Consider the following 18,134-nt stretch of genomic DNA (forward strand, 5'->3'; position numbering starts at 1 on the left):
CTACTGGCATTAGATTACCTTGTAAGGACCCGTTTACTGTTAAGTCATAATTTCTAGGATTCTAATGATTAACACGGACAAACTCTGATACACTATTCACATCTTTCTTAGCTCGTTTCCATTCCTCTTCCCCATTGCAAAACAAAACACCCAAAAACCCGTTTCCAAGATCAGTGGGAAGTTCTTGCTAAAGCAGCCAGACTTTGGGTAGGCCTTGGAAGGATCCCGGATGCGTAGGTAAAGTTAGGTTTACCACGTGCCGGGCACAATGCTAATTACATTACATAGGTTTTTCCTTTTAATCCTCATGACAACCCTCTGAGGTGGATATCATTACTGTCCCCATTTTATAGATTAGAAAACTGAGCTTAGGGAGGCTGTCATTCATCCACAGCCACACAGCTACTATGTGGGGAGTGAACCCCACTTCTGTTTGTAAACTGAGATGAAAAAAAGGGAGGCAGGCCAAGAAAAAAAATATGAAAAGGGTTGAAAAGCAGCAGACGAAACGTAAGTGGCAAGCAGAAGCGCCTCCCTTCCCGCTTCCTTCCTGTCCATAGCTCGGCCTACAGTGCGGCCAGCACGCCTCCCAGCGGCCGCTTCCCACTCCCTAATGCTTCCGGCTTCAGGAAGGCGTCACTAGCGAGCGCCCTGCATCGGCACCCACCGCGTGCGTGCGTGCGTGCGTGCGTGCGGTGAAAAGCGCAGGGAGAGGAGGCGGGCCTTCCGGCCCTCACCAAAATCATTTCCGGAAGGAGTCGGAAGACCGTCCTGGATGGCCTCAGGGGCGGCAGCTGTGTGTAGGTGAGCTCTGGGGTTGCCGGCTTCTCCGCGCCCGCTGGTCGCCTCATGCTGCGGGCCTCGGCCACCAGCCTTCGCTCGGATTGGCGGCGCTGAGGCGCCGGGGTAACAGGCGACATGTCGTCGGGCCTCCGCGCCGCTGACTTCCCCCGCTGGAAGCGCCACATCTCGGAGGAGCTGAGGCGCCGGGACCGACTGCAGAGGCAGGCGTTCGAGGAGATCATCCTGCAGTGTGAGCGGCGCCCGTGCGGGACGGGACCGGGACGGGCGGACCCTGGGGAGGCACGCGAGGCACTAGCTGGAACCGGAGGCCAACACCGACGCCGCCTGCGCGCATGGCGGCCGCCTCGGGTACCCTGCGCCTCGGATGCCCCACGCCTTTTTAGATATTTTTCTTCCCGTTTCGTCTTTTCTTTGGGGGTGATAGTGGAGCGTCTCCCCCATTAAATTGTGTGATCTTTGTGGGCAGGCCCTGTTCGTGTTTGTGTTTTTTACACGATACTTATGCACTTAAAAAAGCCCAGGCTCCAGAAACATCGCATTTATGGGGTCCTACTAATGAAAACATGTATTGACTTTAAGCATTAACTAGCAGAATTAACATTGTCTTCTGAGTGAGGTGGAACGTGTGGCCTTTAACTGCTCATACTTGTTGCCCTTACTCCACCTTGGTAGTCTTTCACTATTACACATTTTGAGTCTTAACATAGCTTTCAGTTGGGGCGTAGGCTTTACTGTTATTGAAAACCTTGAATACGAAAGAGGTAGTTTTCTTCTCCTCCACCCCTTGGAATTTAAGGGTACAAAAATGTTTGTATCTTAGGTAAATCTAAATGAGCATTTCCCTTCCCCATCTCTCCACTTTTACCATAACTGATGACTCATTTGGGAGAAGAAATGGCCACTCTTCAGTCTTAAGGTCCCACCTACCCCTTGAAGTAAGCCTGACAAGCCTCCGGGGTCATATTGATGATGGGATTAAAAATAATAGTTGCCTTTTATTGAATTCTGATTGTGCTAAATAGGTGGTTCCCAAAATTATCTGCACATTAGAATCACCTGGAGATCTTTAAAAAAAAAATTACAAAGCCCAAGGCACACCACAGACCAATTAAATCACAGTATAGAGAGAGTAGCAGTGTTTTTTGATGCTCTCCAGATGATTCTAATGTGCAGACAAGTTTGAGTGCTGTGGTAAATATGTTGCATGTGTTATTTTATTTTATCTTCCCCCAAATTCTATGAAGCAGGTCCCATTATTGCGCTCTTCACACATGTGGAAACTGAGGCTGAGAGAAATTTGGTAAACTGTGGGGCTGCACAGCAGGTAGTGGTGGGACTGGGATTTGAACTCAGGCTTGATGTTGCTTAGCTTTTGCATTTGCTTTTCTCACTGGATCCCCCAATAAATGGTCCTTCTTAATTTTTACTGCACCCATTCTCTTAACAAAACTAGGAAGAAAGGGGGATGTTTTGTTGCTGTCATGCTAATTCCAAATACTAAGAGGCCTGGCAGACCAGTGCTGTTATATTTCAGAATGCCAGAAACGTAGGCAGTGTCTCTCACTCAAACTATGTCATTCCCTTACAGGTTACATAAATTCAGTTCATCAGGTGTTTATTGAATGCTTATTCTTTTTTTTTTTGAGACAGAGTCTTGCTTTGTTGCCTGGGCTAGAGTGAGTGCCATGGCGTCAGCCTAGCTCACAGCAACCTCAAACTCCTGGGCTCAAGCAATCCTTCTGCCTCAGCCTCCCGAGTAGCTGGGACTACAGGCATGCGCCACCATGCCCGGCTAATTTTTTTCTATGTATTTTTAGCTGTCCAATTAATTTCTTTCTATTTTTGGTAGAGACGGGGTCTCGCTCTTGCTCAGGCTGGTCTCGAACTCCTGAGCTCAAACGATCCGCCCGCCTCGGCCTCCCGGAGTGCTAGGATTACAGGCGTGAGCCACCGCGCCCGGCCTGAATGCTTATTCTTTAAAAGATAATATACTTTGAAAGTCAAATTGGGTTGGCTGCCTGACTAATACCCTGCTAACTAATCTTTTCACTACCTTTCTTAGTCTGGTCTGCTGCATCTATAAAATGGGGATGGAGCTTGCCCTGCCTGCTTCTTAAAAACAGTGCTGCACGTATTAGTGCTTTGAAAGCCATCTGTGTAATAGTCTATAAATGTAAGACGCTGGTTATCTCATTGACACAAATAGAATTGTTTTTGCACTTCAAAAATGACATCTTGATGGCGTCGGAGCACGTAGGAGAACAGTCAGAACTAGAGGGCAGTCGTGGAGAGAAGACATATTAAACAGGGCTAGAGTAGTCAGTAATGCCTGCCTGAGGGGCCAGGAGAGGAGGCTGGGAGAAGAGGCTAACAGGGAGCAGGGAAGGGAGACAGCCTTTGCCTGTTCAAGTCTTCTGTGTAGGGGGATTGACATTTGGGGAGATCATTTCTAGTGTGACTGTGAAACATCTCCATTCCTCTTGTTCCAGCCTTCTCAGGCCAGTCAAGTTCTGACCCTCCATAAACCCCCTGTCCCCTGTTCAGTCCCTGCCTCTGAGCCTGAAGAGAAAGATGGAAAGAAGCTATGGGGAGAGGGGCAAGGCTTCCCTCCATCTCCAACCTCCCCTTCAGTGAGGAGCCTTGGGAAGGATCCCTCTTAAATGCCTCATGTCCTTTGAAAGACCTAAAATTATTGCAGGGCACCAAGCTTTGGTGGAACGTTTTGAAGATCTTATTAGAGCCCCTTGACACTGGTGAATTTTAAGTCTTCCTATTGGTTGTGAAAGCCAAGGTTGGAACGACTTCCCTATTTGGCTTAGCTAATGCATTTGACTAATATAGATGAAGAGAGTATTTTCGCCCAGGAGTTCTCTTTTCAGATATCAAGAAGTAGAACTCAGGACTCTTTATGAGGAGAGATAGGCTCTCTTAACAGGAATGATAATCACTAGCATAAACCCTATCAAAATTTTGTTCTAGAGCAATTCTAATCTCAGGATTTGTGACAACCTCTTTCAAATGTTGCTATTCTACTAAGTTCCTGTGGTCAATTTCTTAATTCTGCCTTAAGGTCCCCCTTACCCCCATCTGATCTTACTGGCCCCCATGTGCCTGTTATTCCCAACTACATGTTCTTTCTAGCCCCGTTTTTTCTTTTGAGTTCCTGCACTAGGTCCCCTGTCAAATATACTATGTTCAGAAAGAGACTCATTTTATTCCCTAAGTGTTCTCTCTTCTGTGCTCTGATACATTAGTGTCTTCCACCCAGTTCCCTGAACAAAGAACTTCAGAATAATGTTTGACTTTCTACCAATACAAATCTGTTCATGTAACTGCCTGCATTTACAATTTCTTATTTCTTCACTGCCAGTAAGAAAAAGCCTAAATTCCTCATCCTCTCGTGTGTTGGCTCCAACCTTTATTTCCAGCCACTTACCAAACAACCCTATGCTATTCCTTCTGCCTAGACTGTCATCTTCCTTTAAGGCTCAAATCAGGTGTCACCTGCTGTGGAACTATCCAGAAAAATAGAGTCACTATTCTCTGTACCTTTTTATAGTTAACCACATTAGATTTTAACTCCTTCAATGTTGGGGGCTGTGATTTATATTTATATCCCGAGGTGCCCTGATCTGAAAAGTAATTAAATTTACCAAAGTATGATAAAGTTTTCCTTTATTATTTAAAGGTATATAGCATTTCACCACTTCGCCATTGTGTTTGATGTCTTTTTCTTTTTTCTTTTTCTTTTTTATTTCCAAGATAGAAATAAATAATGCTGGGAGTAAAAAGCAATTTCAACTCCCTTTAATAGGGGTACCTTCTTGCTGGTGCATTTCCATAGATTACTGTGGCTGGACTGCCCAAACATAGGCCAAGAAACATCTAAGGAAGGTATCTTCCTGGATTTTATACAATTGCTGCCATGGCAACAAAACACATTTATCTAGTACTTTGATACCTTATAAAGGTGAAACCTACCCAAGTCATCTTCTGGTTATTTTTTGGTCCCAAGCTTTATAAGATGTAAGGTGTATTTATGTTACAATAACTTAATTTCTGACCTTTTTTTAAATAGATAACAAGTTACTGGAAAAGTCAGATCTTCATTCAGTGTTGGCCCAGAAACTACAAGCTGAAAAACATGACATACCAAACAGGCATGAGATAAGGTACTTTGAAACTAACCTGTATTATCTGTGTTTGCTATGTTGAAATTTATCTCAGTTTAGTTGTCACTAATTTAAAAGTGAATGAAGTACTATTTGTTCTGGTTTTTGTCAGTTCCTTTCAAAGAAACCAAGTAAGATTGTTTTTTTAGAAGGTACGTACATACTGGCTGGGCACAGTGGCTCACGCCTGTAATCCTAGCACTTTGGGAGGCTGAGGCAGGAGGATTAGCAGGCTGAGATACATACCTAGAAGAGTTATTATCAGTGCTGTGCTCTCAGCTTAAGAAATTTCTTTTTTTTCCCAAGAAATTTCTTAAGTTCATGGGGCAACCCTAGGTCAATTTCTCTTCAAACTTACCAGGGTTTGCTTTCTTTAAAAATAGAGACAAGTATTCCTGAACTGATTTACATAGATCTTGTTAATACAGGATTGACTGGTGCATAAACACAAATTGTTTTTTATACAGTACGGGTCTGTTTGATCCTTTTAGCTCAGTGTTTTTCCAGCATACAAAGGGTCCCTGACTTAGAATGGTTTGACTTAAATTTTTCAACATTATGATGGTGCAAAAGCAATATGCATTTAGTAGAAACTGTATTTTGAGTGCCCATCCAACCATTCTGTTTTTCACTTTCATTATAGTATTTGATAAATTATATGAGATATTCGGCACTTTACTATAAAATAGGCTTTGTGTTATATGATTTTGCCCAATTGTGGGCTAATATGTTTTGAGAGTATTTGAGGTAGGTTAAGCTATGATGTTCGGTAGGTTAGATGTCTTCAGTGCATTTTGACTGACGATATTTTCAGCTTAGGATGGGTTTATCAGGATGTGGCCCTATCATAAGTGGAGGGGTATCTGTATTAGACTGAAATCAAATTAGCAGGTTGCAATAGCCTTTTCTTTTAAGAACTAGATTAGAAAAATGTGAGTGTGTTTTAATAGGGTATTTTATTAAACATATATACATGTGTTGGTGGTGGAGTGTTTAGTGTGTTTACTGCGTCATTTTTGTACATTTATGTATACTTACTGTGTTTATTAAGGGTCATGGTCCAAAAAAAAGTCAGAAAGCCATATTTCATCAAAGCAGCTTAAATAGGTTTATTCTAGAGTTTTACTGTCTTATTTTTCCATAATGTTTATGTTTGCACATTAAATTTGGTGGTTTATATGGGAACAGTACCCATTATTGTTCCGAAATCTATCCACATTTTAGCATTTTAAAAACAAAGTTGATAATTTAAGGTTAAAGAAAAACACAAATAGGGGTAGCCTGATTTATTTACTCCTATAGCATCTCACCCCTTATTTCTTTCTGATTAGACTCTTGGTGACTATATTCCTGTATCCTTTATCTGTCAGGCAAGCTCACTGGCTTGGGAAGGTATCATAAATAAATATATGACAGTTCTTCTGGCTGAATTTCACTGTGATAATCATGTTATTGGAGGTTTCCTTTCCCGCAGACATTGTCCATAACAAGCCTGTCCTCCTGACTGCCTTGTTTCTATTCATGGCGTCCCCATTTTCCACAAGTCATCTGTGGTTCCTTTTTCCCCTCCATATCTTGCCCCTCCCTGTGTTCCTTCAGTCATCCAGGCCTCTTGGTTCCTCACCCTACATCCTCTTCCATCTGTCTCTTAGTGTGCATTTATTTTGCCACCCCCTTTGTTTATCGTCTATCATCTCATTCCTGGACTGTGGCAGGAGTCTTGTTCTTTTAGTAGACTTTCTCTGACTGCAGTGGAGGCTAAGCATTGGAGACGAAGAGATGAATGAGCTGGAGCCCCTGCTCTGGAGAGGTGCAGAGTCTGCTGGGGGAGACCAACTCAAAGGGGTGTTTGTTGGAGAATGTGGTGAGGGTGCCCACAGAAGATGGGCACCTGATTGGTTTCCTTCCCTCCCTCCTCCTCCTGTCTCTCCTTTGGTCCTGCCCATCTCATCCTCATTAACCTTAAAACTGCACGTTGTGCTTAAATAGCAATCTGTATCAATTACCAGGCTTTCCTCTTAAGCGTTTTCATCACTTTGTCTTCAAATTAAAATAAACTCTTCAACCTGGAAATTGTTTATTCTAAGCTGGGTTCCTGGACTGCTGGTATCATCTGGGAAATTGTTAGAAATGCAGATTCTTGGGCCTCCCCAGACCTATTTTTTCAGAAACTCTGGGGATGGGGCTCAGAAATCCGGATTTTAGGAAACTCTCTAGGTTATTCTGAGGACCTCTAAAATTTGAGCACTACTGCCTGCAGGCTACTGAGTCCCTGTGACCCAGCAGCAATCCCATCACTTGAGTGCCAGTTAGATATGGAGATTGCCGGGCCTTCCTAGGAAAGCAGATCACCTGCTGGTGGGGCCCTGGAATCTGTGCTAAACACAGATGTGTTAAACACATCCAGCAGGTGATTCTTTTGTCCTCTTAGTGAAACACTGTTAATGGGCTATTTTAAGGGTTTTGGCTTTAATTGTGAGTAAAATATAGGAAGTCCTTGGAGGCTCTTAGGAATAGAATGACTTGTATCCTTCTTGCCTTAGTCTCTTAGCAATTCTGCTGAGTTCGTCTTGGTGTGGTTTGAGGTTTAAGCATCTAGCTGTGGCCCCTCTACTTGGTCTTATCTACATTTTGGTTTTCCTAGGAGATCCCATTCTGGTTCCTCTTCTGAAACCCCTCCCAACCCGAAACCATCCTTGCTGGGGACATCTCTGCCTCGGAACATAATTAACACACATTTGTTTTTCTTTATATTGTTTTCATTTCATGAATCTTTTCTGTAGAAAGAATACCAGCTCCTCAGAAGGAGGGACCACATCTTATACTTTGCATATTACACATTGCTTTGTATTAAAAATGAGAGGATTTGATAAGATTCTAATTCTGCCTGATTTAGGGTGGTTTCATGTAAAGTGTGTTCCACTTTCTAATCTCTTGGCTTCTACTTCATAGGCTAAGACTGGAGAAGTGCCAGGTTGCCTCAAAGGATGAGGTATTAATTGTGCCTAGGTATGTAATAAGAATATGTGTGGAAGTGGAGGGTAAAATAGTAGGCACTATTATATACTGCCCCTTTTTCTTCCTCTTTTTATTTTATCATAGGTCATATGGAGTGGGCAGCTCTTCTTCCTTTAGATGTTAATATCTTAGTATCCAGCCTTCTTCTTCTTCTCCATCTACAAGCTTTCCCTGGGCAGTGATTTCAGCTACTCACTATAATCTGATAATTCTCATCTGTAGCTCCAGCCAAGATCCTTCTCCTGAACTATAAATGCTCAGTTCTAGTCATCTGCTGCTGTTTCTGAGATACAATGCAGACAGTTGGCCAAGTTTCCAAAACTACATTGACTCTTGAGGTAATCTGAACTCAACTCTTGTGGCTTTAGGTATGTCCATTTGCTCACTACTTCTGTATGTTAGCCTCCAGCTTGGATGTCTTTTTGAAGTTCAGACTCTAATATCCAGTTTCCACTGGATATATGTACTTGAAAGTCCACAACTGAACTCATCAGGCCTCCCCCAAAACCTGCTGCTCCCACAGGCTTGCCCATCTCAGTAGGTGACACCTACCTTTGTTGAGGTGCTCAGCCCAGAAGCCTTGAATCATCCTTGACTCCTGTCTGTCTTTCACACCCCACGTCCAATTCAAAGGCAAGTCCTGCAGGTGTTCTTTTCAGAGTAGATCTAGAGTCTGCCCCTATCTCACCCCTCTCCTGCTTCCACCTTGGTCTAGGCTGTGCCACTGGTGTCTACCCTGTGTCTGTACTGTGCAGTAGCCTGCCAGCTGGTCCCCCTGGTTCTGCCCTTGCCCCTCTACAGCCTGCTCTCCACGCAGTAACCAGAGTGATCCTTTAAACCCTAAGTCATTCATCTGCTCAAAACTCTCCAGCAGCTTCCGTTCATGCCTAGTAAATGCCACAGCCCTTAGAGGGGCCCACAAGGCTCTGTGTGATCTCCCCACCTCTGTCCCCTGCAGCTAGGCTGCAGTCACCCTTCCTCCAATATACCAACTGTGTGCCTCCTCCAGGCCCCCACCCTGACTCCCACCTGCTGCTCCTTCTGCTTCAGAAGCCCTTCCCCCAGGGGTCCATGTGGCCTGTTCCTCACTTCTTTCCCATCTCCAGTTGTGTGTCACCTTCTTAGGGGGACCCTCCTCAGTTTCCCCAGAAAACCCAGGGCCCTGTCCCTGCTTGAGTTTTCTTCACAGCTCATGTGACTCCTCACAGATTTCCTTGCTTATTGTCCATCTGGTCGTGATTAATTGTTGGTGGCGTAAGAGCAGACCTGTGCACTCACTGCCATTTCCCCAGCACTGAGAACAGTACCTGGTACATCACGGGCACTCAGATACTTGCCGAGCGAGTGGACCTCATTGGCTCCTCTCTGTATTACCTGTACCTCGTTCAGGAACCTTCCATCCTTTGTTCTGGACTTGGCTGATGGTTGTGGTTGCTTTGCTTTACTGTGTGTCTCATCTCCTACTTCCTACATGTAGCAGCTGGTAACTGCAGCTGCTGGAAAGACTAAAATGGCTTATTGGCTATGTGAACATGTATAGGTTTGCAATTCTGAAGTTATTGTTCCACTGCCATTGGAGAGGTTTGGAGCCTGATTCCCGCCCCCCCCGCACTCCCCCCCCGCCTTTTTTTTTTTTGCATGTCCTCTTCATCTGTCTGGTTTGGGGATTTAGTCCTGGACATGATGGCACATGGAATGACACTCAGCTACAAGAAATGGCCCAGCTGAGGATTAAACACCAAGAAGAACTGACTGAATTGCACAAGAAACGTGGAGAGGTAAAGCGAGCCCCTTTCCTCATCTGTCCTCTGTGCTCTGTGAGGGTCCCATGGGAGGGAGATGGGAGCCCAGTCACTTCCTGCTAGAATTGACAGCAGTCTTGGCCAAATACGGCATCACAAGAATGAAAGGGTGGGGAAAACTGACTCAAAATACCAGGCAGCTTTTGAGTGTGAACCCTGAAATTTTAGAAACCTTCGTTAGAAAGAATCAAGTCCAGGGCTGTGTTTACCCTGAATGGTGGTCTTGTGGCAAAGCTCCAGTAGGGAAAATATAGTTTACCATCAGTTCAGCTGGATTGATAGTTTCTTCAGCAGAAATGAGTCTCCGAAAAGGTAGCTGCAGTCTTGAGGGGTAGGCAGTTGTCCTCAGTGAGCCCCAGGTGGTCACGTAGAACACTTCTCATTCATCCAAACCATGCTTCAACAGGGAGCAGGGCTAATTCCCACGTGCATCCCCATAGGCTTTTCTGCTCCTTGCTGCCACCAAGATTGTTTATTCTTGATACCCAACCCCAACCCCACAAGAACATTTTCTTTCTTAAAAATAGTCACCCACTATGTAGTTTCCAAGTAAGGTCCTAAAATCTGTTATTTATGAAAGTGTTTTTCTTTATCTCCCAGTTAGCTCAGTTGGTGATTGACCTGAATAACCAAATGCAGCAGAAGGACAGGGAGATGCAGATGAATGAAGCAAAGTGAGTAGAGGCCATGCATCCTTGGGGCCTGGTCATTGGTTCACACATCCTGTTTTGCTGCACTCTTGTGAGTGGGGCCAGTGGTGAACAGTGGCCACACTGCATTCAGCAAGAGTTTTGTTTCAGTGCATGCACAGTCTGGGATCCTTTTCTGTAGCTCTGAGAAGGAAAAAGCAAGGACCGCTGTCCTCAGGCCCCCGGGCTTCTAGCATCCTCCTAGGGAAGTAACGTTGGCCCTCGTAGGTGTCCCAGATGCACTCACGGTTCTCCCGTGTCTGCTGTGCGTGGGAGCTCGGATCTTCTATGGTGGAGGTAGGGCCAAGATAGCCGAGTGCGTGGCCCTTGGGAACAAGAAAATGAGTTTCTGAGTAAGAATGTTGTTGCTCAGGCCTGGCAGACAAGATTAATGGGGACTCTGAATCCTGCGATGTTGGAGCTGGAGCGGCAGTTGAGTTTCCTTAATATGTGGGAAGGGATCTAGCGGCTTAGAAAGGTGGGGCATTTGCTGAGGAATGTTAGAGCTGGTGAAACACATAGGCTTTCCAGCCTACTTTTAAGTCCCCTTATCTGTCTGAGCATCAAAAACTCCCTCTTCCTTTAAATCCTGCTGTTCTGAAAGGTGCTTTCACTAGTCATGCATAGTCAGGATGAATTTCCTCTCTTCACAGGATTTTCCTGTAAACTGTTGGACTGGGCCTGGCTAAGGAATATAATGAACACCAAGTGTTTCACACGGGGCCTGGTGTGATGGCCTGTGTCCCTGTTGTTGGCCCTGAGTTGGAGCACTCAGCCAAGTCCCTCTGGCTCTGGTGCAGGGCTCTGTGAGGTACCATTCCTCCTCTAATGTCATGCTTTCAGAATTGCAGAGTGTTTGCAGACTATCTCCGACCTTGAGACAGAGTGCCTAGAACTGCGCACTAAGCTTCAGGACCTTGAAAGAGCCAACCAGACCCTGAAGGATGAATATGATGCGCTGCAGATCACTTTTACTGCCTTGGAGGAGAAACTGAGGAAAACTACTGAAGAGAACCAGGAGCTGGTCACCAGGTGGATGGCCGAGAAAGCCCAGGAAGCTAATCGCCTGAACGCAGAGAATGAAAAGGACTCCAGGTGGGACATCAATCCACAGTTAGTGGTTTCATGTTTAGTAAAGTAGATCCAGTTCTCTGAAAAGAAACAAACCTGGCAGTTCTAATTGCAGGGGGAAGCAAAAATACAAAACACTAACAAAATTAGAAATAGTGATAGTGGATATAAAAGAAATTTGCATTTGTAAGGACACTTTTATAGCTGGGAAGAGGAATATCTCCCAGAGGGGCATTGGCCCATACTCCTTTTACCAGGGAATTCTCAGTGTTTTGAGGGGTAAAGCTAATTCCTGACAATATAAATGAAGCCAGAATTAGAGAAAGATTAAAATTCCCCCCAAATTTTGTGAAGCTCTTCAGACCCATATGAAAATTCTGATCTTGCAAGTACACAAAAGACTGTAGTCCAGTCTCAACGTGAATATAGATGTGGAATTGCTAAATCAAAATCAGTGATATTTTTTAAAAACTCAGTGCATTCCTACTAAGATTTAGCTACTTAAGATAAATCTTAAATCCTGCTAAGACTTAGGAATTAAGAGATGGATTATTGAGCGGTCAATTAAATATGTATCACATTAGATTAGACACTACATGATCATTTTAGTAGATCCCAAAAGGGCATTCTGATTAATTCTGATAAAAACTCTTAAATTGGGACCAAAAGAGAACGTTTAATAAAAACACCTATCTCTGACCAACAGCCAGTAAGTAGTGTTCTTAACATGGAAGCCTCCTGTCTTAGCCATTAGGAATCCAAATCTCTGTCGTGGGAAATGTCTGTGTTGAAAAGCTCCTCCAGAGAGTCTAATAGATCCATGGTCAAGGTCCACAGGTCCACCATTTTACACACACTCCCATTAAAACCAACTAGCAAGAAAAGGAGGTAAGGCTCATTCTGTCGCAGTTCTTAGAGATCATCTTAGAGATCACCAAACCTCGAGTGCACCGTTGAAAAGAAGAGGGTGGTTATCCTCCTAGAAAACCTGAGAAAATCATCTGAAAACCATTAACAAAAGTTTTACAGAGATTAGGACCTATTTTTTTTAAATCCCTATATCAGTAGTTAAAATTTGGAAAGATTATTGTAGTTGATCCAAAAGAACGAATAAGTGACAGTAGGAAAGAGTCACAGAGAGTAGTGATGAGCGCTAGCCTCACCGGATAATCAGACTCAAAATCTGCAAAACCGAAGCCACAAAGGTAGAAGGGTAGCACGTGAGTGACTGTCTCCCGTTTATTCCGTGAGGAGCATCGGAAGACTTTCTAAACATAACAGTAATGAAAATAGAATGCACTGTATCAAATTTTTAGATTTCCTACCTTCAAAGAAGAATGAAACAATAAACTAGGAGATGTTCTTTTAAGTATCCTTAATATAGAGTCAGCAAGGAAAAGAGCACTCAGACAGATGGACAAGAAGCACATGGAGCTCAAAAGGCAGAGACTGACATGGTCAGGGAATGTGGCAGACAAGGCGGCACAGGGCCCTCTCCCGTGGCAGATGGGAAGCACGTTTGAACCGCCTCCTCGAGGGCACTGTGGGATGAGCAGGAACCTGAAAAGTTCCTACTTGTTTAGCTTTATTCTAAGGAAGTAAGGGGACTTGTTCACAAATATTTTGTGAGGGCACATTATTCACAGTAGTGAAGAAATTAGCAGTATGTCCCTTGTGGGATAATTAAATTATGTGTCCATACAGTGGAATTTGATAAAACCATTTAAAATTACATATTTTAATAAAAAGAAAAAGGAAAAAAATTATATATTTTAAGAATACTTAGTGACATGAAAAATGCCTAAAATTAATATAACACAAAAATAGGATATATTTTCATAAAACATTGCAATTTTATATGCATTTTTTTAAAGACCAGAAGTAATTACATGTGCTGTTAATGGTGTTTGAGATTGTGGTTTTTATTTTATACTTTTCTGTATTTTCTAACTTTGTAAAGTTTCTATAATATTAAGAGCTGTCCTTTTTGTGTTCTTTCTGTGTCACATTTACTTTAAGTAAAATAGTATGGCTCGTGCCATGGAGTTCTTCAGCAGCGTGAGGGTGGTGGGGACCCCAGGGTTAGCCGATGCTGCCAGGTCGCGTGTTCACAGTAGCCGAAAGGCTGCCGGAGAGAAAAGTTGAGGTGTGTGGCGATGCCAGGGAAGAGCCCCTGAGCGCCCCAGTGGACAGGGAGAATGATGCAGCCTTCACATGAAGATGGTGTGGGGAACACTTCAGATATCTGCCCTCGTTTTTTATTCCTCCCTTTGAAATGTTTTCCTGGGAATAAGCACTTGAAGGCGTCATGTGATTGCAGACCTGGGCCTGGGGAGTCTTTTCATTACTTTCCTCAGGTAGTTCCTCCCCTTCACGTGCTTGATACGGTCTTAAAATAAAAACAAAAAAAGACAGTTCTTCCTTCTAGAAGCCTTGTTATTACCCACTTCCTGCCAGTCCTCCAGCTTACATGTTTCTTGTTTTCTTCTAGCAGCTTTTGTTTACCTGGATCACGACGTAGCATGTTTTGAAACAGCTCTTCATGTTCTGTCCTCCTCACCAGGCTGAGGTGTGTCCCCACAGTTGGGCACAGTGGCTGCTTAAGGTGCTCTCAGGAAATAGTTGAACTTTCAGCTATACTGATGAGGGCCTGGCTACAGATGTTGTTTTCCTCTCCCTGTGACCCTAGGTCAAGTTTTTTTCTCTACCTTGTAGAACTGGGACCTGAAGTTATAGATTTCAGATAGTCTACCAGCAGGTGCCTTTCCCGTAGTGTTACACTCCCTGCACTGAGATTTGGTTTTCTCTCGAAAACAGTTCACAGGTTGTCTCTTCCACCTAAGAAGATTTTGGTAAATTGCATTTTTTGTCATTTGTCCTGTAAAACTTATTTTTCATCTTCTAGGTATAAAATGAAGAGTGTGATGAACTTTTTAAAGCTATACTCTCATCACTTCCCGAGATTCTGATATGCCACCTAGAGGACTTTTCCTCAGTTTGAGCATTACCACTGTGGTGGAAGCTGAAAAGAAATTTCAGCAGAATTCTTGATGGGAGCTCATTAGCAGTACTGGAGTTCTAAATTGGGGGTCCTCTGCATACAGGGTATAACCATAGTTAGAGACAAAATTGCCAAGAAAGAGAGAATGAGACCAAGGTTAAAAATTAGGGAGTTCCTGAATTTAGGACTTGGGAAGGAAAGATAAAGATGATTCTGAGAGGAACGAGTGGATGAGACTGTTTACCACATTCAGATTTTGCCAAGACTTCTATCTATGTCTAGCTTTAATAAATTGAAGTTATGTGACTTTGATAGTTAAAGATCTTTCTATACCTCAGTTTCTTCATCCGTAAAATGGGAATAATAGTACCTACCTCAGGGGCTTGTTATAAAGATTAAATGAATTAAAATCTATAAAATCATTAAACAGATACAAATACGTTCTAAGTAAATCTTCACTATTGTTATTCGTGCTGTGGGTACATTAGTACAGGTTGAGCATCCAAAATCCTAAAATTTTTGAGCATTGACATGACACTCAAAGGAAAAGCTCATTGGCGCATCTTGGATTTTCAGGTTTGGGATATTCAACTGGTAAGTATGATGTGGATATTCCAAAATCCAAAATCTGAAAAGCTTCTGGTCCCAAGCATTTTGGATAAGGGATACTCAATATGTATAAGACTGTTTTGCTGCAGAAAACTAAGTCACAGCCGTGTCTAACTCCCAATAAACCGAAGGCACCTTTCTGTCCTGAGAGGCAAGGGGAGCCTTACAGTTGTTATGGGTTTGGGTCTGGGACTTTGGATACCTTTGCACAGGGTAGTTATTTTAAATGCACGGAATATTCAAATGTGTTATTAAAACTTGTATTTTACTGAGAGCCGAAATCCCATGCTTTCCTTGAGCAGACGTAAATGGTGGGTTTTTCTTCTTTTTTCTTTTTCTTTTCCTTCCCCAACCCCGGGTTTTTCTTAATAGGCGGCGGCAAGCCCGGCTGCAGAAAGAACTTGCAGAAGCAGCAAAGGAACCTCTACCGGTTGAACAGTAAGTAGAGACAAACCAAAACTATGCTTCTAATAATTTGGCACTTTTAAATAGTTCTATAATGTTTTATTTCTGTAAAATTATTTTATAGACTTTTAGAAAGAAAACTGAAAAATTAAAGGGAAAAAATAAAAACACATAATTCTACCTCCCAGAAGTAACATCCATATATCATTTTAGTTGTGTTTTGGTGGCTTCAGATTTCGCGCTTATGAATAACGTACTGAATATGGTCTTTGATCATATTTGACCATATTTCTGATTACTTGAGATAAATTCTTGACAGTGAAATTTGGTGACTCAAAGCTTTTGGAGCATGTTGCCAATAACCTTCCAAAAAGTTGTTCTTGTTTATACTCCTCGGCTGTGAGTGTGAGTTTTAACTTCCTGCACTCTGCATACATTACCGCCTCACTGTTTCCTGTTGACACTTTTCAGTTTTCTGCCTCTAATTGGGCCTGTTCTTGGGAAATGGCTGGGCTGAGTGTTCTTTCTCTTGCTTTCTTTTGGTTTGTGACTTTAAGTGGAAAATTGGGGTGGGGGATATTCCCTGAGATTTGAAGCTTTAAGAGTGGTGGATATTTTAATAACAAAATTTGCTTTGCTTTTTGTGTTTCCTTTCTATTGAAATATTTTTTAGAATATAGTTTTAGAATTATGATCCACTATTTTTAAAAATGTTGGTTGCTTCTTTATCAGTGGAAGGGAGTCGGCTGGGCTTGGTGACTCACGCCTGTAATTCTAGCACTCTGTGAGGCTGAGGCGGGAGGATTGCTTGAGCTCAGGAGTTCGAGACAAAGCTGAGCAAGAGCGAGACCCCGTCTCTATTATAAATAGAAAGAAATTAGCCAAACAACTAAAAATAGAAAAAATTAGCTGGGCACGATGGCGCGTGCCTGTAATCCCAGCTACCCAGGAGGCTGAGGCATGAGGATCACTTGAGCCCAGGAGTTTGAGGTTGCAGTGAGCTAGGCTGATGCCACGGCATTCTAGCCCAGGCAAGAGAGTGAGACTCTGTCTCAATAAAAAAAAAATGAAAGGGAGTGGTTTAAATTCAGGTAAAAGTCATTCATCAATAAATGTCTTAATTTATAAGAAAACAAAGGTTATCATACCAAGCCTTTGCTTTAGATGTAGGGTATGTATACATCTTCTGCACTCTTAGATGTGTAAAGTTAATCTCACATGTATTTTCCCAAAACCATAAAGTAAATAAGTAGTTAGCCTAGAAATGAGATTTCGTTTCTTAAAAATAACACCTTATAAAAATGTCATTTGCCAGCATAACCAGGCATAGTGGCTCATGCCTGTAATCTCAGCACTTTGGGAGGCTGAGGTTGGAAGATAGCTTGGGCTAGGGGTTCGAGACCAACTTGGGCAAACATAGTGAGGCCCTATCTCTACAAAAAAATTAAAAAGTAGCCAGGCATGATGGCACATGTCTGTAGTCTCAGCTTCTTGGGAGGCTGAGGCAGGAGGATTGCTTGAGCCCAGGAATTTGAGGTTACAGTGAGCTGTGATCATGCCACTGCACTCCAGCCTGGGTGATAGAACAAGACCCTCTCTCTCTCTTTTTTTTTTTTTAAAGGGGGGCGGGCTGCTCTTCATCTCTATGCTTCTTACCTAAGAGAGGAATTTCTAGGTTAAAGGAGGACATTTGCATCTTTGAAAGGTTTTGGTAATGAGTTGGCAAATAATGGTATTCTCTTGTGGTCCTGGGCCTGTGCACAGCTCTAGGTGCTTTATGACCATAAAATTCTGTCTTAGAGCACTGTCATAGGCTCAGCTCATACTGCTCTTCTTGCCAACTTTGCAGGAGCACAGGTGACTCCCACAAACCTAAATCTGTGTGAAAGCCAACCAAGAAGAAAATAAAGCACAGCGTGTCCTCTTTATTTAGGCCTGCCTTTATTCTCATCTACATCCTGGCCAAGAATGTGGTACAATTACACATAATCCTGAAGTAAATAGCCAAGGAAAATAAATTTACTTTGACTTGGTTTAACTTGCTTGGTATCAAATTCTTGAGTATATGTTTATATAATCCAGATAATTAATCATGAAAAAGGAAAAATCATGTTTTCAAGTTCTTACAAACCCAAACAGTAGGTGATAAAGTCTTGAGTTATTACATTTTATTATTTTACTTCTCCATGAAGATTGCAACTCTGTGGGAGGTCATTAAGACCAAAATGATTACTTGCCTTTACCCCTCAACTAGGAAAGGTGTGGCCCATAGAAATGAAGAGGGGAAATTCTGGGGGGGCTTTGCATCTGGTGGGATGGACAACAACAAAAGGAGCATGTTCCTAGGACTTCATATCACTTGCAACTTGATGGGCTCTTCAGATGTCAGAGGCACTGAGTGTTTAAACATGAGCACAAAATACCCAGAGTCAAAAGTGAATAGTGTTTAGCTTTTGCTTTTCTATCTTTAATTAAATATATGAAATCAAGTTGTTGATGGCCCTTTTAGCAATCCCTTCTTCCCCTGGATTCTTCTCCCTATGCACTTTTTCTTTTATTTCTT

General features: G+C 42.9%; 1 protein-coding gene across 1 annotated transcript in view; it reads left to right on the forward strand.

Annotated features, from left to right (window-relative positions):
• Positions 1 to 708: 708 nt before the first annotated feature.
• The window catches only part of ATG16L1 (autophagy related 16-like 1 (S. cerevisiae)), a 40,015-nt gene continuing 22,589 nt past the window's right edge, over positions 709 to 18,134 (forward strand). The window contains exons 1-7 of the mRNA XM_012659326.1: positions 709 to 1,033; positions 4,883 to 4,976; positions 9,667 to 9,772; positions 10,397 to 10,470; positions 11,329 to 11,580; positions 15,539 to 15,604; positions 17,421 to 17,453. Of these exons, the coding sequence (XP_012514780.1) occupies positions 919 to 1,033; positions 4,883 to 4,976; positions 9,667 to 9,772; positions 10,397 to 10,470; positions 11,329 to 11,580; positions 15,539 to 15,604; positions 17,421 to 17,453 (740 nt within the window). The 5' untranslated portion in view covers positions 709 to 918. The remainder of the gene's footprint in view (positions 1,034 to 4,882; positions 4,977 to 9,666; positions 9,773 to 10,396; positions 10,471 to 11,328; positions 11,581 to 15,538; positions 15,605 to 17,420; positions 17,454 to 18,134) is intronic.

This window comes from Propithecus coquereli, unplaced genomic scaffold (assembly GCF_000956105.1).
Source record: "Propithecus coquereli isolate 6110/MARCELLA unplaced genomic scaffold, Pcoq_1.0 Scaffold605, whole genome shotgun sequence".
NCBI lineage: Eukaryota > Metazoa > Chordata > Mammalia > Primates > Indriidae > Propithecus > Propithecus coquereli.